The following is a 25,350-nucleotide window of genomic DNA, read 5'->3' as shown; positions in this document are numbered from 1 at the left end:
TCTCACCTACTTTGGTCATGTTGTCAGAAGGGACCATTCCCTGGAGAAGGGTATCATGCTTGGTAAAGTGGAGGGTCAGCAAAGAAGGGGAAGGCCCTCAATGAGATGGACTGACACAGTGGCTGCAACGATGGGCTCAGGTATAGCAAGGATCGTTAAGCTGGTGCAGGACCAGGCAGTGTTTCATTCTGTTGTACACAGGGCCGCTATGAGTTGGAGCTGACTCGACAGCACCTAACAACTACAACAAGAAGCAAATAAAGTACTTGTGGCCCATCAAGGGGATTGGATAGCTAATAATACAAATAAAGTGCATGGTACCCTGGTGTGGATGGGACTATGCAAATAAGGTATATGGAACTCTAAGGAAGGGATTGGTCAGTTTTGCCATCCACTAGGCTTAAAAGAGAGCAAATTTCAAAGCTTAGAGAGGGGATTTCATAACCACCAAGGAAGAAGAGCCAGGAGTGGAGTAGATACTTTGGACCCAGGGTCTCTGCGCTGGCAGCCTCCTGGACCCAAGAGACAGAGAGAAAGCTGTAACAAGAAGAGATGGGGAGAAGCAGCAGCAGAGAGACGGCAGCAGCAGAGGCAGAACCAGGAAACCAGCAGGAGAATGCGAGGTAGGCTTCCTGGCCCACAGAGTGAGACAGCTGAACACCTTCAGGAAGGAGGCTTGCTGGCAGAGTAGGGTACCTCCAGGCACTTGTCCATAAAGCTAGAGCTGGGCACCTGCAGGCTGAGGCTTATTGGTGGAGTGGGGTACCTTTGATCACATATCAGCAGAGCTAAAGAGCTTTGTGACACTTGCCCAAGCAGGATAGAGGCCAGGTTGGCCCAGGAGGCCCCTCAGGGTGCTGCGGACCAGAGAGAGGCCTGCCTACTGCCCAGCTGAGAAGAGGCTGGAGGAGGGGTGTAGTCCAGGCGAGGAGACTCCTGGGAGAAGGGAACCCCTGAGGAAAAAGGCAGAGCTGTGAAAGGACCTCTGGGTCCTGAGGAGAAGGCTGAGAACTTGAGCCCACTCAGCCATCCTCCAGGCTGGTACTCTGCCTCCCTCCTGCCCTCCCCACCCTGTCCCTGCCCCCAAAAGCAGTTCCAGCCCAGGCAGGGGAATGGATGGTCAAAGAACTATAACCTGAGTCATTTCTGATCCTGAATTGTAACCTGTTACTTCCCTAATAAATCCTGTAATTGTGAATACGGTCTGTGAGTTCTGTATGGCCAGTGCAATGAATTATTGAGCCCAGCAAAGAAGTAGAGTGCTGTGGGCGGGACTGCTGGTGTCAGAAGTGGGAACAAGGGCTGGGGGAGCAGCCATGTCTGACCTCTGCCGCACAGGAATCAGCTTTGGGCTGCTACTGACAGTGGCCCGCTTTCCAGGTGAAGTGAAACAAGGAGGTCAGATGCCTCAGCCACACCATTTTTATACTCAGACATGGGTGCCCTGAGAACAGAGGATCATGTCTCCCCCATATGAAGTCCATTGAGGGGAGAAGCTCTGCTTTCTCCCTCAGATTGGGAGCTCCCTCAAAGAGCAAACTAAGCCCTAAACTCCACACCCCAAGTCCACAGGTGTTCATTCAGTGGGTGGGGGGAGTGGTCAAGGTACTGAGAGGTCCCCTCCCACACCCTCCCCCATAACTCCATAACAAATTCTGCACCTAGGGCCTTGCTCTTGCTGTGTGCAGAGGGGCAGACAGAGCACAACTCTGGGCCCGACCCAACTGAATTCTCAGCAGCTGTGCCATCCCAGCACCTGGCACTGGCCCAGGGGTCCCGGCCTAGCCAGGGAAGGGAGGAGCTGGCCTTCTGGGGTGCCCACTCTCCAATGTCAGTGAGTGGGCAGCTCAAGCATGGACTACAGGAAAAATGACCATCTTAGTCTCTCCTCCCGTCCGGGAAGCTGAGGATCCCACATCAGCTAGGTCTGGAGGAGCGAGGCAGGCTCCCCCAGGCAGCATTTCCAAACAACAGCCTCCCCAACCCAGGAGGTGGGGGCCAGCAGGCATGAGCAGCAGTCTGAGCCCATCAGGAACTCCTCTTCCAACCAGCTGTGGCAACATGAGACCAGGGGCTCAACTTCTCAGGGCTTCAGTTTCTCCATCTACAAAATGGGACTGACATCCCTTATCAAAAGGGTCTAAATGGGGCAAGGGAAACAAAAGGCCTCCACAAGAGGGCAGCCTGACAGCAGCCCCATGCCTAGGGACCTGCAGCCTCTTGTCCACCACTGAGTGCTTACTATTTGTTTGGCGCTTTATCAGATGATCTTAGCAACAGCCCAGTCCTGCCCTCTGCCTTCAGCAGCTCCCTCAGTGGGGGTTGCCTTGTGTCTACTTTGCCTCCATGTCATTCGCTGGGGGTCAGGGCGTGAAGCCCTATCATCAATTTGGTCCCTCCCTGCCTCACCTCTCAGGGCTTCAGTGTGGGCAGCTAGACACATCTCATTTCTCTCAGGATGGTCTGGGGGGATGGAGTCCATTCTAGCAGAAGCAGAGGAAGGAGAGGCAAGGGGGAAGGGAGGAGGCTACTGTCGGACTCCTGGCCCCCAGCCAGCGAGTGGACCTGGCCTCAGGCTCCTGGCTAAGTGCATGCCCTAATCCTGGCACTGTGCTCAGTCCTTTCCTCCCTGCGTTCTTTGACCTGCCACACTGCCCTGCTGGCAATGCTGACCCCTCATGGATGGGCCCCATCCCATGGAATGCTTGTAACAGCTCCAGGAGCAAGGTATCACAAACTCCTCCTTGTGCAGGGTAGATCACCTGTGGGAACTAAGCAGCCTCTGGCTTTGCCACTGAAAGTCATGTGGCCTTGGTCACAACCTGGCACAAAAGAAATTCTCAAGAAATGGTTGGTCTCATCTCTTCCCCACGTCCAAGCCCCATCCCCACTCATGCCTCCCAAGTTGACCAGGAGGTCAGGACATGAGGAAGTGGGGAAGGTGGGGCACTCTGGGGATCAGGACGGTGTGGCTAGCTTGGCTCCAAAGTTTGCTTTGCTCAGTTGTCCTACGTCTGTGCCCTCCTCAGGGCTCTCAGGGGCTCACCAAGTAGCCCTGGAAATGGCTACATCAGGGAGGGCTGGGAGGAGAGCAGCACCCACTCAGAAAAGTGGGGGACACTTTGAGATCCACGCTGCCTTGGGGAAATAGAAGGAGCCCTAGGTGGGGGTCCAGAGGCCTCAGCTCAACCACTGCATGGGCTGAACAACGCTGAGCAGTCGCTTCACCTCTCTGGGCCTCCGTTTCCTCATGTGCAATACCTGTCTGGTGGGAGGCTGAGCAGACCACAGGACATGGGTGAAAGCATAAACTGCTCCGGGAACACGGACCTTCCCCTCTATGTCAGCTCTGTCCACCCCCCATCAGCCCCCCACCCACGTGATCAGGCCCATTGACTTTGAATCCAGACACATACGGCGATATGAATTCTAGTTGCAAGGCACACAATCTGTGTGACCTTGGGCAAAAGGCTCAACTCTGAAGGCTCAGTGTTCCCAGCTGGAAAATGGGGGTGATAGAAGGACCTACTTCCAAGGGGTGTTGTAGGATGGAATGTGATCATGCTCGTTTAACAATGCCTGGCCCATAGTGAGCGGTCCATTAATCGTGGCCATGGCCAGTAGTAGTAGCAGTAGTAGTATGAGTATTAACTAGTATTACGGGATCGTCTGGGTGCTGAATGGGGCATTGGCCATTTACCCTCCCTTACTCGCTATTATAATGAGGGAACCGCAGCCTCGAGAGGCCAAGTGATTTGTGCAAATCACCAGTTAAGTAAGTGGCCACGAGTTCGGAACCCAGATCTTCTCCCGCACCCATACACATTAGTCCTTACCTAGGCGGCCCTCGCTCCCTCGAGCCCCACCCCAACCCGCCTGCGCCCAGCCCGCGCCTCACCCTCCGGCTGGGCGTCGCCCTTCGCTTCCGCCAGGAGCAGCCAGCCCAGTGGGGCCAGGAGCAGCAGGGGCCTCATGGCGTGGTCCTGGGACGTTCGGGCGGCTCGGCGCGGCTCTCAGGGCTGGAAACTTCGCGACACTGCCAGCGGTCCGGCTGCCACGCACTGGGCCCGCCCCGGGGGCGGTACCGCGCAGCCCTCCCTCCCGTTCCCACCCCCGGGGGAAGGATTTTCTTGCAGAGACTCCCTCACCGAGGCCTCTCGGAGTGGGGACAGCTACCGCGGCTTTAGTCTCTGCGCCTCCGAACCCTTCAGCCAGGCCCGCCCTCCCGCCGTGCGGTTTCCAGGGTGGTTCAATGAGTCGGGGAAGAAGAAGGGGGAGTGGAGGAGGGGGCAACCCCAATTTCTATACCCCGAGGCTGCGCCAAGACTTTACAGTATCAATGACTGCAATCTCCCCACCTGTAAGTGGGGACGAAATAGCGTCTACTTATGGGTTCTTGAGAACGGCCGCCCCCCAAGTCTCAGCTCATAGGTTTCATTTGTTGTTGTTATGTGCCGTGGAGTCGGCCCGACTCATAGTGAGCCCTCCTTGGGTTTCCGAGGCAGTATCACTACGGAAGTAGGATTGCCCAACCTTCCTTCCGAGGAGTGGCTGGTGGGTTTGAACCGCCAGCCTTCTGGTTAGCAGTCAAGTGCTTTAGCCACTATGGTACTAGAGCTCCTAGGTTTCATTTAGTCCTCCCCAAAACCCAAGCGGCGGCCACTGTTGTTATTCCTCATTTGACCTCAGAGGACGCTGAACGCTGACGCTCATAGCGTCTAAGGAAGTCCTTTGCCCAAAATCTAACAGCCAGTAGTCTCAGAGTCTATAGTTGGACCTGAATAAATCCAACCTCTCTCTTTCTCTTTTTTTTTTTTTTTAATTTTGAGTGTCAACCTCTCTAGTTTGAAGCAGTTCACCTAATTTTTCACATCTGATACACAGAAAAGTGTAGGGAAGGCAAGTGTTTTTGCAACACCTATCTTACAAAGAAGCAAACCCAGACAGGAGTCCAGGATTGCAGCAGGCACAGGGCATGGAAGCAGGCCTCCCACCTAGGTCTCCTCCCACTTGGGTCCTCCAGCTCACGGTGGAAAATGCCTCTGCTACTGCCTGGGAAACCCAAGGAGGGGTCGCTATGAGTTGGAAGTGACTCAATGGCAGAGAGTTTGAGTTTTTTGGTTTTCCTACCCTTAGCCCTCTTGATGGACCCTTTCTGCAAGGAAGCATCCCAGCCAGAAGGACCTGGGAGTCCCATCCAGGGGCTGAGGGTGGGCACAAGTGTGGACACATGCCTTGCTCTGGCTACAAGAAACGCAGAAATCAGTTAATCTGCCTCGGTGTTCCTGGGAGTCAAGCTGAACTGTGGGCCAAGGAAGGTCTTGCTCCTCAGGGCTCATTGCTGAATGAATGAGTGAGTGTTGAGATTCTTTAGGGCCTCTTCACAGACAGAGTTTTCTCCAAAGTGCCATAAACAACTCAAGGGGCTCCTGGACCAGATGTCAGCTAGGGGTAGTGACTTCTGGAAAAAAGCCCTCCCTTCTGGGGCAGAGACTCCGGCAGATGAGGCTCCCGAGGGGCTGCAGACTTGGGGCAATGGGTGGTGGGTGCAACTGTGGGCCAGTTGGAGAAGGTACAGGCTGGAGGAGGAGGAGGAGGGATGATGTTATGGATATCAGTGAACCAGACAGAACAAGCCGTGTGTAGGTACTGGGGAAACAAAAAAGCAACACCATTCTAGGACTGCTTTGGCAAGGAAAACACACTTCCAATAGGATAACCAAAACCCAACCCATTGCCCTCAAGTCAGATCCGACTCATAGCGACCCCTCCTTGGGTGTCTGAGAGGCAGTATCACTACAGAAGTAGATTGCCCCATCTTCCTTCTGAGGAGTGACTGGTGGGTTTGAACCGCCAGCCTTCTGGTTAGTAGTCAAATGCTTTAGGCACTATGCCAGCAGAGCTCCCTCCCAATAGGATGGTAAGTAGAAAAAGAGTATAGACGGAATGACTTCACTTAGTAAAAATATATTCTTAAAGATATGGATAGGTCCCTGGATGGCACAAATGGTTTGTGCTCGACTACTAACCAAAGCTTGCTGGTTCAAGTCCACTCAGCCACACTGAGGAAGAAAAGCCCAGCCAACTGCTTCTGTAAAGATCTCAGCAAAGCAAACCCTATGGAGCATTTCTACACTTTAACACACGGAGTCAGTATGAATTGGAACTGACTCCACGGCAACGAGTGTGGTTTTGTTTGGATTGGTATAGATACAGATACGCATGAAGAGAGTGCTAGAGAAAATTACAGCCAAATGTTTACAGGAATGATTTCCAGGAGGTGAGATTATGGATAGTTTTTATTTCCTTGTTTATATTTTATAGTTTTTGTTTCTCTTGATTTATTTTTTGTATATATAATGACTAAATACTATTTGGACAATCCAAACACTGCCAGTATGCATTATTTTTAGAAGATAAGTATAATCACTGGGAACCTGGGAGATTTTCTCATTCGACACATGGTAGGAAGGAGGCCCAGAGGAACTCATAGGCAAGTGAGGGGATGAGACATGAGCAAGACCCAGGGCCTATACTCACCAGCTGGGACCTGGGGTGGGGTGTGTCTGCAGCTGGGGACCAGACTTGGTGCCAGAACCCACCGGATGTTTTGGAATCAGGAGGATGCAGATGGAGATTCCAGACTCTTCAAGGAGGAAATGCAAGAATGAGCAGAGAGGAGGAGAAGGAGTGTGTGTCGCCTGGCTCAGTTTTCAAAGCTCTCTCTTATTATTCTATGTTCATAGCAGCCCTTCGAGTTAGCCTCCATTGCCCTCATTTGCAAAACGAAGACACTGGGGTCAGAGAGGTGAAGCCACTCGCTCTGCATCACATGGCTAATGTGGGACCACAGTCAAGGAGGCAGGATTGGAACCCAACTCTAATTCCCCATTTGCTAGGGCCCTAGGGCAATGCACTGTGGCCAGAAAGAATCCCTGGGCAGTGGGGTTTCCGTAGACCACGTCCCTCGAGTCAGGAAAGGAAATCAATCATGGAGGCTGCTGTCTTCCCAACCCCCACCCCGCCCCCATTCCACTTACCCAGGGGAGAAGCTTCACCCTGGTGCAGCCTGCCCCACCCCTTTGGCATCATTTCCTGCTCCCTTTTTTTTTTTTGCTAGACTTTGGACGTGATCCAAACTTCATCCTGAAGAAGGGCCTGTCTCTTTAAGTAGAGGTGGCTGCTGCCCAGATGTTATTCCTGGTACGTGCTGCACGTGTTGCAGACCGTTAAAGGCACAGGACTCTGTTTCCCTGGGAAGGTGCAGAAAAAGAGAGCGTCTCTGTAGTAGCCAGCCCGGAGGGCAGCTGCCCATGGCCGTGAGGGGATTTTCTTAATTTCTTCCTCTTCTTTCACCTATTTCCTTTGTTGACTGGAGGAAGAGCAAAGGTCTCAGTGGGGTGGTCACACTCCGTACTGCCAGGTGGCTGTCAGCCTGTCCCACTGGCATTTAGACCCTTTAATATTTATAACAACAACAATGATAATAATAAAGAATTTCCAAACTCAAACTAAAACAAACTCACTGCCATCAAGTTGATTCCGACTCATAGTGACCCCCATTGGGTTTCCGAGGCAGTCCATCTTTACAGAAGTAGATTGCCCCATCTTCCTTCTGCAGAGCTGCTTGTTGGTTTGAACTGCTGACCTTCTGGTTACCAGTAAAATGCCTTAGGCATTGTGTCACCAGAGCTCCTTAATTTCCAAACTATCCCCCTCTTAAATGAAAAAAAGAAACTAAGGTTCATGGATGCATCCTATGCTATAACTTCTACGAGAGGAAATATATATTTGTGTGTGTATACAGATATAGATTGACATAATAGCTGCAGAAATGAATTCAAACATACAATGATCATGAAAATGGCACAGGACTGAACATTTTCTTCTGTTACACGTAAAGTCACCATTACTCAGACTCAACGAGGTGGCAACTAGCAACAACAGCAGCAGCATGTGTACAGAATTCTCACCTTCCAAGCAGGAAACACAGTTCAACTGCCGGCCAATGCCCCTCATGCGCAGTCACTGCCCACCTGTAAGTGGAGGTTGGCATGTTGCTATGCTGCTGAACAGGTTTCAATGGAGCCTCCAGACTGAGACAGACTAGGAAGAAAGGTCTGGCTATCTACTTTCGGAAAATCAGTCAATGAAAACTCCATGGATCAAAAAGGTCTGGTTTGCCACTGATCACAGGGATGCTGCAGGACTGGACAGGACTGTTTTGTTCCATTGTGCACAGGGTTGCCACAAGGCAGGACAACTCCATGGCAACTAACAACAACGATGCATACACGCATATATGTGTACATCTATAAGCAAATAGATTATCTGGAAGAATATCCAATAGGAATTGCTGGTTGCTTCTGAGGAGAGGAACAGACTGGCTGGGGACCTAGGAAGGAGGAAGACTTAATTTTCACTCTTTATCCTTTTCTACCTTTTGAGTGTTGTATCAACCACTTGTGTTTCCTAGTATTATTTTAATCCAGGCATTATGTTAAACACTTTGTGTGCCTCTCTAATTTAAGACTCAGAGCAATCTTACTTTGTCTTATGATGCCCATTTTATGGATGGAGCAATTGAGGCCCAGGGAGTTTAGTTGGCTTGTTAGCAAGGGAGCAGAGCCAGGATTCAAAGCCCAGGCAGCCTGATGGCAGGGTCCTTACTCTTGACGTCCTGGCTTTGCTGTGATATGTTGCTGATCCTCGCCCTTGAACTCGCCAGGTGGGGTATTTGAGAATGGCAAAGGAGTTAAGAGCAGGAGTTAAGTGCTTCCCTTTGACCTAGGAATCCACTCCCAGAAATTGCTCTCCCAAAAACATTTACACAAGTGGCCAAGTTACATGTTTACTACACCATTGTTTGTAATATTAAAAGTAATTATATGAGTTTACACTCACTGACAGGTCACTGGGTGGTGCAAATGGTTAACAACTTGGCAGCTAACCCGAAGGTTGGAGGTTCAAGTCCACCCGGAGGCCTCTAAAGAAAGGCCTGGCAATCTACTTCTGAAAAATCAACCATTGTGGAGCACACTTCTACTCTAACACACATGGGGTTGCCATAAGTTAGAGCTGACTTGAGAGCAAGTTTTGTTTTGTTTTCTTAAACATTTACTGAGCACTTACCATGTGCCATACCCTGGACTTGCTATACCTGCATTAACTTACTCATGCCTCAAAAACCCCAGAAGCAGTTTGTCTGATCAGCCCCACTCCCCAAGTGAGGTCAAGCCTGTGTCTGACCCTTAGCTCTCACCCCACTGCATCACCCAAGTACTGACTGGATTGATTGCTATCTCTCTAACTGGAGGTCATGGATTCCTGCAAATCTATGAACATATTCCATAGAATGTTATGGATGAGAGCTTAAAAATTGTATTTATGTTTTGGCGACAATCTTAAGGGGAAGGAAAAGGGTAAGTATTCTCAGCTTGGCTGCATAGGCACCTTCTAACAGCGTGCCCCACCACCAAGCTGTCAGTGTGTCGTACTGTGGTGGCTTGCATGTTGCTATGATACTGGAAACTATGCCACTGACATTTCAAATACCAGTAGGGTACCCAGGTTTCAGCAGAGCATCCAGACTAAGAGAGACTAGGAAGAAAGGCCTGGTGATCTACTTCTGAAAATTAGCCAATGAAAACCCTGTGGATCACATCAGAATATTGTCTGATTTAGTGCTGGAAGACGAGCCCCCTAGGTTGGAAGGCACTCAAAATACACAGTGGCCACAGCAATGGATTTGAGCACGGCCAGGCAACATTTTGTCCTGTTGTACACGGGGTCGCCATGACTCACAGGTGACTTGTCAGCAACTAACAACAACAGAGAGCCAGCCTTTGAATCAGCACAGACATCTGAGTGTGCTCATGGTCCACAAGGAACTATCTCAAATGACTGGTTAATTTTCAACAACTGGTAAGCGCTATTGGGCTCTGGAATGTTCCAAAACCAAAGTGGAAACAATCGCTCCATTGTCCGCCTCTGTGCTCACATCGAATTCTTTTCCCAGACACAAAGCAAAATTTCTTTTGCATTGATAATTCACAATGAAACGATTTTCTAAGTATGAGTTGTTTAGTGTCTAGTGTTATTTAATAAGTTGAAATTCAGGTTTGACATCAAGAAGACAGGCTTGTGTGGGAGAGAAACAGACTAAGCGCCCTGCCCTGGGCTAGACTTGTGTGGCCTCAAGTGCCAAACAGGTCTGGAACCATTGTCAACAAAACATTTTCCAGTAGCTTTGATTTCCTTTTTTTCTAGTTTACTGTACTGTCTCATTTTTTTTCCCCCAATGAGGATGATCCTTTTTACAGAAACAAAAAAAAAAGTTTTTTTTTTTTTAATAGTTCTTGACTGCAACATTTACTTAATTTATTTATATTGTGATTTGGGTGAAAATTTACAGAGCAAATTCACTTTCCATACAGCAGTTCACATACACTTAGTCTCATGGCATTACAACAATTTACCCCAATGCAACAGCTGCCCTCCCACTTCCTCCTGAGAGTCACCTCTTCCCTGTGTCCATCCCTCCATGCACTTCTGCCCCCTGAGCCGTCTCCCTGTGCGTAAGCAGCCCTTCTTTCTCCCATAATTGTTCTCTCCAAGGAGTGTATCTACTTCAGGTAAATGTTCAACTCATATGCCTATCTTTTGTTTGGCTGGAAGCCACAGGTGTGGGTTCAGTTCCAGATCTGAAGGGCAGCTAGGGGCCATAGTATCAGTGGTTCCACCAGTCTCTGTCAGACCAGCAAACCTGGTCCCCTTTTTTTTCCAAATGATTTTGGGTTTTGTTCCACATTGTTCTCCCTCTCTATCCAGGATCTCCTACACAGATTCCCCTCTGAGTGGTTGACAGTGGTAGCCGGGCACCAGCTAGTTCTTCTGGGCTTATAGTTGTATAGGCTGCAGATTGCATGGTGTACCAGTTGCTAGGACTAATTGTATCCATGAATCTTTGGTTTTCTTCATTCTTCTTTGCTCTGGATGAGGAGAGACCCATTGTTGCATTTAGATGGCTGCTTGCAAGCTTTTAAGATCCCAGTAGCTACTCGCCAAAGTAGGAGGTGGAACAATGTTTTGTGTAGTATGTTATGCCAATTGAGCTTGATGTCCCATGAACCCACAGGTTCTACTATTCGCTCCCTCTGGGTAGCTGGCTGTGACCAAGAAGTGACTACAACCTTGTCTCTTATCAACTCTACTATATACCTGGAAATTCAGATCATACAAATCCACTTGTAGGACCATTGTCTGCCAACCCTATACATGGTCTTGGGTACGCTACACTCCCTGCTTCATAGACATACCTAATAGTTCAGCCTGTCCACCCATCTAACCCCCTGTATACTCATGCTTGCCTTCACTGACAACACATACTGTATGTGCAAAAGGGTTCATCTTTGTTGTCTGTACCGCCATGTACCTCTCTATGTCTTCTTCTTCCTCAATGCCACAAAAATATTGCGTTTTTTAAAAAAATCCTAGGACTGATGAATCTGACAGTAAATAGCAAACAGGGACCTCAAGGGCAATGTTTGGCCCAATCCATGTTGGGTTTCGCTGGGTTGGTGGTTTTTTTTTTTTTCTTAAACGCTGAATTGCAATAGACCCCTCTACTTTTAGGAACGCTGGTGGCCTAGTGCCTAAGGCAATTTGACTGCTAACCAGAAGGCTGGCGGTTCAAACCCACCAGCCACTCCTTGAAGGACGATTGGGCAATCTACTTCCGTAGTGATACCGCCTCGGAAACCCAAGGAAGGATCGCTATGATGAGTTGGGTGCGACTTCATGGCAGTGAGTTTGGTTTGGTGTTTTTTTTTTTTTTTTGCTTTTGACGTCTCCGTTTCGGGTCCCGGGATGGACAGTTTGGCTGGCGGAGGCTCCACCCTCGCTCCCGCTCTGCCACCGCCGTGACTCCGCCTCCTTCTCTCTGACCTTCCCTTCTACCCACCCCCCGTCCCGCCCTCTTTCTTTTCCATCTGTCGCAAAAGACACAGAGGCGCTTAACGGCCGAAGGCGCTTGACGGCCGGAGGCAACGAAGAGGGAGGAGGAAGTGGCTGTGGGGGTACTTGCAGCGGCAGCGATTGGGAACGGGGTGGGCGCCGCGGTGTGGGCCGGGGAGTGAGGCGCGGGCGGCCGGGCCGGTGGGCTAAGCGGCGGGCCCGTCGGCCGCCCCCGCGCCGCGCCCGCGCCCGGCGGCCCGATGTGGCTGCAGCAGCGGCTTAAGGGACTGCCAGGGCTGCTGTCGAGCAGCTGGGCCCGCCGCCTCCTCTGCCTCCTTGGCCTTCTCCTGCTGCTCCTGTGGTTTGCGGGCTCTGGGGCGCGACGGGCGGCGGGCGGCCTGCATCTGCTGCCGTGGTCCCGTGGCGAGCCGAACGCCGCTGAACCCTCCGCCTGCCTGGAGGCTGCCACCCGTGCCTGGCGTGGCCTGCGGGAGCGCGGTGAAGCTGTGCCGCTGGGCCCTGGCGTGCCGGCCCTGGTAGCTAACGGCTTCCTGGCCCTGGACGTGGTGGCTAACCGGCTCTGGGTGACCCCCGGGGAGCGGGAACCTGCCGTGGCGCCAGACTTCGTGCCTTTCGTGCAGCTGCGCCCGCTCAGCGCACTGTCCGAAGCCGGAGAGGCCGTGCTGGTGTTGCGGGAGGGCCTGCTGCGCCGGGTTCGCTGCTTGCAGCTCGGGGCCCCAGGCTCCGGCCCCGCGGCCGCGGTCCCTGGGCCCGCCTCGGCCTCTGGCCTTGTCGCAGGAGCCGGCCGCGACTGCGTATTGCTGCAGGAGGACTTTCTGGCTCATCGGGGCCGACCTCACGTCTACTTGCAGCGCATCCAGCTCAACAACCCAACCGAGCGCGTGGCCGCGCTGCAGACTGTGGGGCCCACTGCCGGTCCGGTCCCCAGGGCCTTCACCAGTACCTTGGAAAAGGTCGGAGACCATCAGTTCCTCCTGTACTCGGGCCGGTCGCCGCCTTTGGCCTCAGGACTGGTACATCTGGTGGTGGTGGCCGCCAAGAAATTAGTGAACCGGCTCCAGGTGGCTCCCAAGACTCAACTGGATGAGACAGTGCTATGGGTTGTACATATCTCTGGCCCCATTAATCCCCAGGTGCTCAAGAGCAAAGCTACCAAGGAGCTCAAGACGCTCCAAGACTTGGTCCGGAAGGAAATGCTGGAGCTCTTGGAGATGCCAGCGAACGAGCTGCTTCAGGACCACCAGCGCCTCTGGGCCCAGCTCTTCAGCCCAGGTGAGGCCTGGGGAGTGTGTTGGGGAGGGAAGTAGAACAGAGATGCAGAGGGGGAAGTAGAGGAGCGGGCTTGTTCCAACCTGGGCTTGGTGTTTGACCGGGGCCGAGTGTCTGTTCCACAACTCAGCAGCAGTGCACCGTTGGATCCGTGACCTCTGTCTGAGTCTGTTTTTGGTAATAACAGCACCTACCTGAGGGAGCTTTTATGAGATTTTAATGAAAACATGAGTGTAAAGGGCAGGTCTTGTTACTTGTTTCTGAAGGTGAGGCCTGAGTTGAGCAGAGTGAGGTTTTTAGAGTTGGCTTGTAAAGCATCAGGCAGAGACGTGGCAGGTCCCTAGAGTCTTCCCTCAGTTCCCAGACTGGCTAGTGACAGACATGAATGTGCTTCTTGATATGACTCTTGCCGGGCTGCGTGCGCCCTGCTGTTGTTGGAGCTTCAGCTTCATCATGGGGCGGTTGGGATGCTCCTGCCACATGACATCTTTTCTCATAGGCCTTGTAAGGAAAGAAAAGCCTGTGCTAGATGAGAAAGAGGAGCTCTGGTGGCGTAGTGCCTAAGGCACTTGACTGTTAACCAGAAGGCTGGCATTTCAAACCCACCAGCCACTCCTTGGAAGGAAGGTTGGGCAATCTACTTCCTTAGTGATACTGCCTCGGAAACCCAAGGAGGGGTCGCTATGAGTCGGGGCAGACTCAGTGGCACATAACAACAGCAACAGATGAGAGAGAAATTTCAGTTGCCAGCGTTTGAGTTGTCTGAACCCGTGTCTGGTTGCTCAAAACGATTTTAAATTCATTCAACAAGTATTTATCGAGTGCTTGTAGGAGCTCTGGGGGCATAGTGGTTAAAGCATTCAGCTGCTGATCAGATGGTTCAGTGGTTCAAACCCACCAACTCTGTGAGAGAAAGATGGGGCAGTCTACTTCTGTAAAGATTTACAGCTTTGAAAACCCTATGGGGCAGTTCTACTCTGTCCTAAAGGGTCACTAGGAGTCCGAATGGACTCAGTGGCAGTGGGTTGTGCCCAGGGCTGTTTAGGCACTGAGGATACAGACATGATGAATGGAATGAAGACCCTGTTCTCATAGTGCTTGCTTAAATTCTGGTTGGGAAGAAGATGTACTAGAAGAGTAATGTTTAAACAAATAAGCATGAAAGGTTTTTAGGAGTAAAAAGTGGTTTGGGGAAAAGTTAATAGGGTGATGGGATCAAGGGTGATGAATGGGGTAAGAGCATGGGGTGGAGGGGCCACCTTTTAGCTGCATTATCGGGGGAGGCCTCCCTGAAGAGGAGACACTTAAACTGAGACTGAATGGATGGCAGGAAGAAGCCAGCCATGTAATTAATGATCTGGAAGCCCCCAGGCAGGAGCAGTGCAGGTTAAGTGGCTGGCAGGCAGTGAGCAAGGGTAGACACAGGCAGACAGGTGAGGGCGCTGGTGGTGACAGATCTTAAAGGGCATTGTGGACCTTGGCGAGGACTTTGAATCCTGTTCTAAGTGGGATGGGAAGCCTGGGAAAGTGAGCTGGTGGACCTTTTTACAAGCTCCATCTGCTTGCTGTATGAGGATTATGGACCGTAGAAGAGCAAAGTGGAGACCAGTTAAGAGGCTTTTTCTGGAGACCAGGTGAGACAGGAAGTGGTTTGGGCCCTGGAGGTGGAGCCGCCAGGCTTACTGTGGATTGGCTGTGGGGAGTGAGAACTTGAGATGGGCTCCTGAATTTTAGGGACTTGAGCACTTGTTTGCTTGGGGTGTCATTTACCAAGTGGAGTCAACTTGGGGAAGGGTGGTTTGGGATTGGAAGCATTGCAACCATGTCAGGTTCAAAATGCTTCTCGGACATCTAGGGGCAAACACCAAGCAGGCTGCTAACTGAATGTAGAGTTCACATAAATGTGGGAGATACCTCTGTTCAGACGTTATTTAAAGCTACAGAACTAGAGAGATAAATGACAGAGAAATGGCCCAGGACCGGTCAGGACATTGATGGACATAGTGTCCTGGCATGGGGGAACCAGACCTTTCCCTTGACCCCTTAGGCTGGGAAGTCCTGGCTAGGTCTGTGTTCTCAGGTCTGGCAGGAGGCCCCACTGCCTTGTTAACATGGTTTTAGGTTCAAGCCTTCAGGGCTCAAGATGGTCACATAAGGAAGACAGGCAGGATGGCTTTGTCCCATAATGAGGGAGGTGAGCTGCTGCTTTCAGCACCAGAGACTAAAATGTCTCTGCTCCTGACTTTTATCTTGTAATCTCTGTCTCCTGGCCATGCCTTCCCTCTAACATGCAACCTTGGGGTGTTCCAGGAGTGGAAATGAAGAAGATCACTGACACCCACACACCGTCCAGCCTGACTGTGAACCTGACGCTGTACTACATGCTCTCCTGCTCCCCAGCCCCACTGCTTAGCCCTGCCCTGAGCCACAAGGAACGGGAGCAGATGGAGGCGACACTCAACTATGAGGATCACTGCTTCAGTGGCCACGCCACGATGCACGCCGAGAACCTCTGGCCTGAGCAGCTGTCCACGGTCCAGCAGATCCTGCAGCTTTCCGACCTGTGGAAGCTGACTCTGCAGAAGCGTGGCTGCAAGGGACTGGTGAAGGTGGGCGCCCCGGGCATCATGCAGGGCATGGTGCTTAGCTTCGGCGGGCTGCAATTCACTGAGAACCACCTGCAGTTCCAGGCCGACCCCGACGTGCTGCACAACAGCTACTCGCTGCACGGCATCCGCTACAAGAATGACCACATCAACCTGGCTGTGCTGGCAGATGCCGAGGGCAAACCCTACCTACACGTGTCCGTGGAGTCCCGTGGCCAGCCCGTCAAGATCTACGCCTGCAAAGCGGGCTGCCTGGACGACCCCGTGGAGCTGAGCTCAGCACCCCAGGGCCACACGTTCTCCATCATGGTGACACAGCCCATCACGCCGCTGCTCTACATCTCCACTGACCTCACACACCTGCAGGACCTGCGGCACACGCTGCACCTCAAGGCCATCCTGGCCCATGATGAGCACATGGCCCAGCAGGACCCCGGGTTGCCCTTCCTCTTCTGGTTCAGCGTGGCCTCCCTCATCACCCTCTTCCACCTCTTCCTTTTCAAGCTTATCTACAATGAGTACTGCGGGCCTGGCGCCAAGTCCCTCTTCCGGAGTAAGGTACAAAGCCACCTGGCCACCAGTACCTAAGGCTTCTTGTTTCCTGTCCTGTCTGTAGGGGGGGACTGGCCTGGAGAGGGTGGGATGAGGCTGGGGTAGTAGTGCGGTGTCCTAAGCCAGTGCCCTCAGCTCTCAGCGTCAGAGAGGTAGGAGTGACTTCAAAAGGAGACATAGGAAGGTGAAAGCTGTGGAAATCTAGGTGCTGAGTAGATGAGTCCACCACCTCCCAAGGATGTAGGGTCACCATCTGGTCAGCACAGAACAGTATCCTTCCCCTCCTGTGTCATGAAATGTGTCTGTCCCCAGGAACCTGTGACTTCCAGCACAGTTGCTCAGGAACTGTCATCTGGGACTTACGTTGGGGGTCAGACTTGGTGTGAAAGGGTGATGTTGTCTGCTTTGCCTGCCCAACCAGTTTCCGTGCTCTCTCACTGCCAGGAACCTCAGAGGAAAGACCAGGAGCAAGTCTGTCATTAGCAGTCAGAGGAGAAGATGTTAGGTAGCTGATCTCCCTGCCACCTGTGCTTGCTTTGGCGTACACTCATTTGCCCTCGGTTTCCTGCCTAAACAGGGACAAGCCAAACTGCCTTCATGGGTACTCCCTGGGTCCCCCAGTTTATACATAGTGAGCTGCACCACCCAGAGCAGAGCCCAGGGGACACTCCAACCCAACCCCAGGGGCCCATGGGCCACTACCTCCATGGGAATTCCATCACTGCCCATGACCGGGTGCTGTCTGCAGGCTGTGACCCTGGCCACAGGGCGGTCTCCATAGCCTGCATCTCTTGATTACTTTTGTGACTGCCCACGAGGCTGGCGGTAAATAGTAACACCTTGTTTTGTCCATTGTGCAGGAAGATCCCAGTGTCTGAGGGAGCAGACGGTTCTGCCTTCAACCACCATTTGCACAAGACACCCAGCACTGAAAGTCCTGCTGCTAAGGACAAGGGATCCTCTGAAAGCCACCACCCTTTTGTGCCTTGCTGGGAAACCAGTGACTCCAAGCGTTTGTGGAGATTCAAGAGTTTGTGTAGGAAGGAAGGAGAGTGTTCAGTGGGGAATGGGGAAGGGAGGGGCTAGCGGACTTTTTGTAAGCTTTCGGCTCAATAAAATGAACTCTATGGAAAATACTTGAAATTGAACTTACTCCTTCCACTGTCTCCCTTTCCTCTGTCCCAGAATATTGAACCTCTTTTGAATACTTGTTTAGGAAAAGCTGTATACTTTTCCTAATTTAATGTGCTCTTTCTCAAATGATTTTTAATTTATTTTTGTTGGGTGGCTCTTGCTGTCCACTTAAGGCTGTGATTCTTGGCAGTGGCTCCCCATCTAAGCGGCCTCTGGCATTTGAGGCCAGGCCAGGCCCCTGTGCAGGGCAGTGGCACTGACAGTGTGGGTGTGGGGGGTGCCAACCGGGGTTTATGTAAGGGATTATGTTAGGCTCACCCATTGTTTCTTTCTCATCCTGAGCCTGGAGATCTGTGGTTTTGTACTTTGGGGCTGTGGGGGTGGTGTTTAACTTTCTAGTAATTGATGATTGTTAGGTTTTGAAATACCAAAGCTTCTTTCTGTTCTGTTTTTAAATAAATACCTTTCAAAACTTCCATGACCAGTTTGTGTGTGGTTGAAGGCTCTATCAGCAGAGTTTTGAGTCGTGTCTGAAGCAGGACATGCCTCATAGCCCTGCCCTAGAGACAGGAACTCTATGCCCACATCCTCCACTAGAAAGAAGTCATCTCAGAAGGTGTGGAGAGGCTACCTTTCTGCTCACCTGGGGGGTTTGCTGGGCTGTCTGGTTGGTGAGTAGGTTGGTTGAGAGCATCTGTCATCACCCAGGACCCTTCCCTGCTCAGTGCCCCGCCTCCCAGGGACCAGGACTCTCCTGCCCTGGGTTGGCTGGGCCTCCTGCAGGGTGTTAGCCAAAGCCAAGGTCAGACTCCTCCCCTTTGTGGGGAGGGAAGAGCCATGCCGGGGACCAAAAGGGACTGCTGGGCATGGTAGCCCACCTTGGGAACTGTCCTCAGCGTTTGGGTTTCCCTAGGCTCCCGGACAAGAAGTTTTAAGCTGCATGACTCAGCAGGGAGCTGCAGTCTGGCCACAGCAGATGGCTGTGAGGGAGTGAACATGGGGATTTGGCTGCAGCATGAGCCGTCCTGCTTTTCCAGCCACTTCCGTCCCTCACACCTCCTCCTGCTCTGGGTTGTGCGGAGCACGAAATGCTTTGGCTCATGGGCTGCCTGCCTGCTTCCCGGAAGCGTGACTCTCACAGGGCCCAGTTGGTGTCATTTCCAGCATAGAATTCACTCTAGTTATTCGAGTTCAACTGGAAGCTGCTTGACAAGCGCCACCTTTACCTTGCAACCATGCATGTCAGAAGCTCCCATCAACATAGGTGTGAACATCTGTACCTGGCACCTGAGCAACACTAGTGGAATGACTGGAATTTCAATTAACATCTGGAAATCAGCTCTCATTTAAGAGCTCATCGTATGCCAGGATTATGTTAGGATTTTACATTAGCATGGCTCTGTTGGGAGGATGAGATGGTGGAGGGAGCTGCTAGGATTCTAGTTTGAGAGATGCAGGAATTGGAGCTCAGACGATGGGGTATCTGCCCAAGGCCACCCAGCTACTGAGTGCAGTGGGAGGCAGACTCACCCTTCATTGGCCCCATCCCTCTAGTGGCTTCCTTGGGAAGGGAGGGGAGAAGTATTTCTTCTCCCCTTTAGGATGGCATTTGCTTGAAAGTAAGTGTCTGCAGTGAACCTCTGCAGTTCTTCCAATTCAGCCATCCTTGGCAGAGAGGAAATGCGAGCCTCAGTTGGCACTGTCTGTGCATAGGATCCCTAGGATGGTTCACTTCTGCACAGTCTAGTCAGTGCCACTAGAAGGCGCTCCCAGCTGTTTGGCAGGCTGCACACAGAAGCTTTATCAAGTTGCTTTTTCTGGGACTGAAATTGAATGGAGGAAAAAAAAAAAAAAAGAATTGCACACTACCCAGCACTTCCCAACGGCCAAAAAAGAGACTTGGAAATTTGTCCCACCTCTTGTGCCCCATATCACACCGTCTCACGATTGCAGCAACCAGCTTTGTGCAGGTGTGAGCACCCACCACATCTTGCTTCAGCCAGTCTCCTACTGCAGGGACCTGCTGGGCTCTCAAACACGGCATTCATGCATGCACAATCTTGGAGAGTGAGACCGCTGACACTGCACAGGGCGTTTACTGGGTAAGGCCTGGATGGTACGATTGAACACAGAGACAGGAACATTTGGAGATGCCCAGGAAACAGCTAGTAACTTCAGTTAGTCTGCAGTGTTGAATTCATGAAGGGAAGAAAGGGGGCGATATGGCTGGAGAGTTGGGATTCAGTTATCCACGTCATTGATTTCTGGAGTCAATGAGTAGGCTCTGGTCCTAATTCACAGCAGTAGTAACAACCACAACAAAAAGAACTGGTGCTGTCAAGTCAGCTCCAAGTCACGGTGACCCTGTGTGTCAGAGGAGAGCTGTGCTCTGCAGGACTCACTGGCGGCATTTTCAAAAGTAGATCACCAGGCCTTTCTTCCAGGTGCCTCTGAGTGGATGCAAACCTACTACCTTTGGTTCACAGCCAAGCACATTGACCCTGGGACTCTGACAAATAACATTAGAGGTAAAAATGCCTCCCTTGGACATATCGCCTCCTCTTCCCTAAGTTCTGTCATAATTTTGGCCTATCTTTACTAACAAACAAAAACAAAACACTGCTGTCAAGTTGGACCCAACTTATAGCGACCCCTCCTTGGGTTTCCTAGGTGGTATCACTACAGAAGTAGATTGCCCAACCTTCCTTCTGAGGAGTGGCTTGTGGTTTTGAACTTCCAGACTTCTGGTTAGCAGTCAAATGCCTTAGGCACTATCTTTGCTACTCCCCTGAAAACCAAGGGAAGACAATTTATTGGCCCCTTTTACAAAGTGGAAACAGACCCAGTGAAAGAGAGTTGCTGGCCAAAGGTCAAAGGGGGGGTCCCAGTGACAGGTTAGGTTAATGATGTCCTCTGCTGATACGTGAGAGAGAGCGCTTGAGATCCTGAACACCTGCCAGGACTGTGAGAATCTGTGTGATAGCTCAGTGCACATCCTAAGAGCTGAGAAAATCAGGTGGACAGGTGAATGGGAGCAGGTGAGGACTGGTGAGCTCATGAAAAGACTGTGGCTTCTCTCAGAGAAAAACTTTAAGACAACTAGGCAACATTATTGGAGAAGGGAGCTGGAAGTGGGAGTCAGGGACCTGGGTCCCATGTCCAGCTCTGTCATTACCATTTTGTGACCTCAAACAAGTGAGTTAGGTTCCCACCTATGAAATACAGCTAATAGCACCTTCCATCTTTGTAAGATGACTGGGAAGTCCCAGGAAGTGACTGTGTATGAATGTGCTTTGATAAATTAAAAACTCTCTACCAACACAAGGGAGAATCCATTGTCTTATATACCTGGAGGCAGAACAGGGCTTTTAAACTACTTTAAAGACAAGTCAGCAAGGTGGTGGAATAGGCAGACAAGCTATACAGACCAGACTCTCTGCAACAAAGAAATGAGAAACCAATGGAAACAGATACAGAGGATAAACTACTTTAAAAAGCAGTCAGAACTTAAAATAAGTGCAACACTGTTCCACTAATATCTTTTAGAAGGATCAGCATAAGGCTGGTCCTATGACATGGAGGTTAAAGATGTCCCAAATGTCCAACTCGTCCAAACTGCTGCACCGCTTCATCATCTCTGACAACTCCTTCTCCTTCCCTCAGTACTCTCCCTCCTGTCTTAGGCTTCCATATTTTGCTGTAACATCTCACAGAACTCACAAACTGCCACTGAAATGGCTCACATGGTGGTGGCAAGTCCCAAATCCGTGGGGTCAGTCGTCAGTCTGGAGGATTCTCCTCACTCACGTGGCTGCAGAGGCTGATGAACCCACATTGGCAGGTCAGATGGCTGTTGTCTCAAGTCCCAAGACCCGAGGGTGCGATGTTCACATATATGCCCTCAAGAGAAACGAAGGGTGGCGGCTCAAGCTACAAACCACCCAAATCCTGCCTCACCAACGCAACAGACAACTTTCCCCAAATGGGACCATAACCACAGGCACAGAGGCTAGGATTCACAATACATCACGAAATAGAGGACTATAGCTGGAAGCACCATATTAAGCAATTCACTGGACTGCAAACACTTAGAACCCAGAAAGGTATTTGGGACTTGCCTGACCCTAGCAGGAGGTGCTTCTTTGAAAAATGTAGCCAGATATGCCCACACCTGAATTAAAAAAAAAAAAAAAAAAGTAATCCAAGGCTTGGGGAAAACCAGGTTAACTAAGTATTTTATATTTAGCAAACTTTTGTGGTAGGCCCAGGGGAGGCACAGGAACCCCCACATTTTTACCATAAGTAATGGAAACACTTAGGTGCCCTGGTGGCACAACGGTTAAGCGCTCAGCTGCGACCTAACGGCGGTGGCTAGAACCCACCATCTGCTCATGGAAGTAAAGATCTGGCAATCTGATCACACAAAGATTAAAACCCACAGCCATGGAGTAGGCGTCGCGGCTTGAGGGGCCGGCCCATAAGGATTAAAAACCCACTGCCACGGGAGCTCTAGAGGTGTAGTGCCGAAGGGTAAAGAACGCTGTTGGTTCAAACCCACCGGCCACTCCCCGGAAGGAAGATTGGGCAATCTACTTCCGTAGAGATACCGCCTCGGAAACTCAAGGAGGGGGTTACTGTGAGTCGAATCCGACTGGACAGCAGCGAGTTTTTTTTTTTTTTTCCCTCCTCATCTAGTCGATTCTGACTCTCACAGTGAGCCTGAAGGACAGAGTAGAATTGCCCCCTAGGGTTTCCAAGGATGTAAACCTTTACGGAAATAGACTGGTAGTGGTGATGGTGAGAACCGCCAACCTGTTGGTTAGTGGCGGAATACTTACCTACTACGCCACCAGAGCTCCTCCGTAAAGATGGTTTGGTAAACCCTATGAAGCGGTTTTTACTGTTCTACAGGGTCACTATGAAGCAAAATGGACTGAACAGCACGCCACAGGGATGAAATATTCTAGTTAGTTTTTTATAGCAGTGGTTTTACTCAAGCCAGCTTTCGGTTTCTATGAACCTTTCCTAAAAACGAGCCAGAAGCAGGAACATTTTAAGACTCCAACCAGATCAGAGCGCTAAAACAAACACCGCAACCTTTTTTTTTAAAGCTGGGACTCCTGGGTTTGAACAGCAGGAAACGTAACTTCGTGGCGCAATCTTTTGACATGATAATCAGTGAGTCTATTGAAATCACGAAAGCCGCAACAAAGCGTCGTGTTTGTGTTATTCATTTTGAAAGAACGAACACTACACGAACGGTAACGCCATAGCTACAGACTTTTCAGCAAGAAAGGAAAAGAAAAGAAACTTAGAAAGGATTTAATGTCTATTTTTTGAACAGCAATATAAGCCTTGCCTATGCAAGGCTTCCCAAAAATTGGTTGTTGTTGTTTTGTGCCGTTTATAACTCAAAGTGGTTCCATCTCCAGTAAATCTTTGGTAAAAGACCAAAGATTGGTACGCTCTAGAGAGGAACCGAGTATGCTGTGAACCGGCGGACCGCACGCCTCGGGTAACTGTTACACCTAGTACAGTAATGGTGAATTTTTACTAGCGCAAGCTGATGATTTCTTCCTCTTTCACAAACAACTATATGAGAGTATACACATTTCTGGATCACAAAAAAGGAGAATTTAATAGTTATAAAGTCGGAAATTGTCCTCTATGCAATGCTTTGTGGATATGCAAATGAAGTCGCGTCATCAACCTCCGGTTTCCGGAAAATGAGGTGGGCTGGAGGCTACCACTAGGGGGCAGGGTGGAGAACCGATTTACAAGAACACAGACCTGATCCAACCAGCAGATTGACTTAAAGTTTTAAAATTGGCGCTTCAACTAAAACATTTTCTTTTTTTAAATTGTGATTTGGGTGAAAGTTTACAGAGCAACTTAAGTTTCCATACAGCATTTCACATACACATTGTCTCATGACATTGACTACGATTTACTACAATGCAACAGCTCCCCTCCGACTTCTTCCCCAGTTACCTCTTCCCTGTGTCCTTCCCTCCATGCACTCCTGCCCCCTGAGCTATGACCCTGTGAATACACAGCCCTTCTACTCTCCCATGATTGTTCTCTCCAAGGAGTGTATCTATCTAGTGTAAATGTTCACCTCATATTAAAAGTGTATTTTTAATATATATATATTTTTTAAAAAAGACTTGAAAATAATTATTCTCATTTATTCAGCAAAATTTGTTTGAGCTCTGTGTCAAACCCTGTGTTGGGCCCTAGAGACATAACTCTAAAACTGAATTTTCAAGGAAGTCTCTGCGATGGACACAGGTATGTGCAATGAGCACTAGGACAGAATGTTCAGTGACACCTGGGTGGTGACAGCGTTCTAGGCAGAGGGGGGTAAGCAATGTGAGCCTGAGTGGCTAAAAGGCGAGGACACATCTTGGCCTTCAATGCCAAGCTAAAACCTGGGCTTTCACTTTGAGGGCAAAGGGAGAAACACTGAAGAGTTTTAAACCAGAATAACGTGCTCAGATTTGTGTTTTAACGCAGTGGTTCTCCTCATGTGGTTCCAGGCCTAACATCATCATCATCACTTGTTAGAGATGCAAGTTCTCAGGCTCACTCTAGACTAGAAAAAAGACAGGGCAGCAGGGACTCCCTAAGGGGAAGCAGAAGGCTGAGTAGGTGAGGGACCACCACCTTGGGGACTTTTTATTGTCATTCCGGGAAGTCCAATTTCCTGAGCACGCGGGATTTCCCTAGCACATGGTCTTTCCCAGAGGTTTCCTCCCCATGACCAGCTCCCACCCTCCCTCCACATCTGCCTCCCTGCACTAGTAGCAAGCCAGCCTGAATCCCTGGTCAGACCTGGACTGTTGTTGTTGTTAGGTGCCTTCAACTCGTCTCTGACTCATAATGACCTTATGCATAGCAGAATGAAACACTGCCCAGTCCCGCGATCCTTGCTATACCTCAGCCCATTGCCGCAGTCACTGTGTCAATCCATCTCGTTGAGGGCCTTCCCCTCTTTCATGGACCCTCTACCTTACCAAGCATGACATCCTTCTCCAGGGAATGGTTCCTTCTGACAACATGACCAAAGTAGGTGAGGAGAAGTCTGGCCATTCTCACTCCCAAGGAGTATTTCAGCTGCACTTCCTCCAGGACAGATCTGTTAGTTCTTTTAGCAGTCCACAATACTTTCAGCATTCTTCCCCAGCACCACAACTCAAAAGCATCGATTCTTCTTCGGTCTTCCTTATTCATTGTCCAGCTCTCACATGCATATGAGGTGACCGAAAATACCATGGCTTGTGTCAGGGACACCTTAGTCCTCAAGGAGATATTTTGCTCTTCGGCACTTGAAAGAGGTCCTGGACTTGGGCAGACCAGATCTCCCTAGCCACTCGTCTGACAGCCCAGCTCCCCATATTCTGATGTAGCCTCCACCCCAAGCAGCCCTCAAATCGCCTGTGGAATTTCTCTCAGGCCTGAATCGTGCGGCTGGGTGTGAGGTCACTGGCAGAGCAGTGAGCAGTGCACTCTGGCTGCCCGGCTACTCCCCTCCTCTGGGCAGGGCTGCTTCTGGGGCAATGGCTTCTGGGCATCCTGGAGCCAGAAGCTTGCTTCCCCTCCCATGCATCTCCACTCCCCCCCACCTGCACCCCAACTCCTACCTACTAACCTCGATAACTCTCCATCATCCACGTGGATAAACCAAACCAAATCCACAGCTGATTCTAACTCATAGTGACTCTGTAGGACAGAGTAGAACTGCCCCAAAGGGTTTCCAAGGCTGTAAATCTTTACAGAAGCAGACTGCCCCATCTTTCTGGTGCTGACCTGC

The 25,350-nt window shown here is 50.6% G+C and overlaps 2 protein-coding genes and 1 pseudogene across 2 annotated transcripts in view; 1 reads left to right on the top strand and 2 right to left on the bottom strand.

The window, feature by feature from the left end:
- The window catches only part of PLOD1 (procollagen-lysine,2-oxoglutarate 5-dioxygenase 1), a 34,759-nt gene extending 30,785 nt beyond the window's left edge, over positions 1 to 3,974 (bottom strand). The window contains exon 1 of the mRNA XM_007942641.2: positions 3,899 to 3,974. Within this exon, the coding sequence (XP_007940832.1) occupies positions 3,899 to 3,974 (76 nt within the window). The remainder of the gene's footprint in view (positions 1 to 3,898) is intronic.
- An 8,241-nt stretch (positions 3,975 to 12,215) lies between these two features.
- Positions 12,216 to 17,281, top strand: KIAA2013 (KIAA2013 ortholog). The gene is made up of 3 exons (XM_007942640.2): positions 12,216 to 13,248; positions 15,556 to 16,409; positions 17,264 to 17,281. Exons 1-3 carry the CDS (start codon positions 12,216 to 12,218, stop codon positions 17,279 to 17,281), a joined length of 1,905 nt encoding a protein of 634 aa, XP_007940831.1.
- A 5,606-nt stretch (positions 17,282 to 22,887) lies between these two features.
- LOC122150136 lies at positions 22,888 to 23,023 on the bottom strand (annotated as a pseudogene).
- Between the last annotated feature and the right edge of the window lie 2,327 nt (positions 23,024 to 25,350).

The sequence above is a fragment of the Orycteropus afer genome, unplaced genomic scaffold (genome assembly GCF_000298275.1).
Source record: "Orycteropus afer afer isolate SDZICR_OR568_19922 unplaced genomic scaffold, OryAfe1.0 scaffold00094, whole genome shotgun sequence".
Taxonomy (NCBI): Eukaryota; Metazoa; Chordata; class Mammalia; order Tubulidentata; family Orycteropodidae; genus Orycteropus; species Orycteropus afer.
Note: the sequence above shows the minus strand (reverse complement) of the source record. Positions and strands in the feature narration are given on the sequence as shown.

Bases quoted from the DNA above. Each gene is read 5' to 3' on its own strand.
- KIAA2013 (XM_007942640.2), top strand. From the start codon at position 12,216: ATGTGGCTGCAGCAGCGGCTTAAGGGACTGCCAGGGCTGCTGTCGAGC. The intron at 13,249-15,555 runs GTGAGGCCTGGG...GGGGTGTTCCAG, and splicing joins GGCCCAGCTCTTCAGCCCAG to GAGTGGAAATGAAGAAGATC.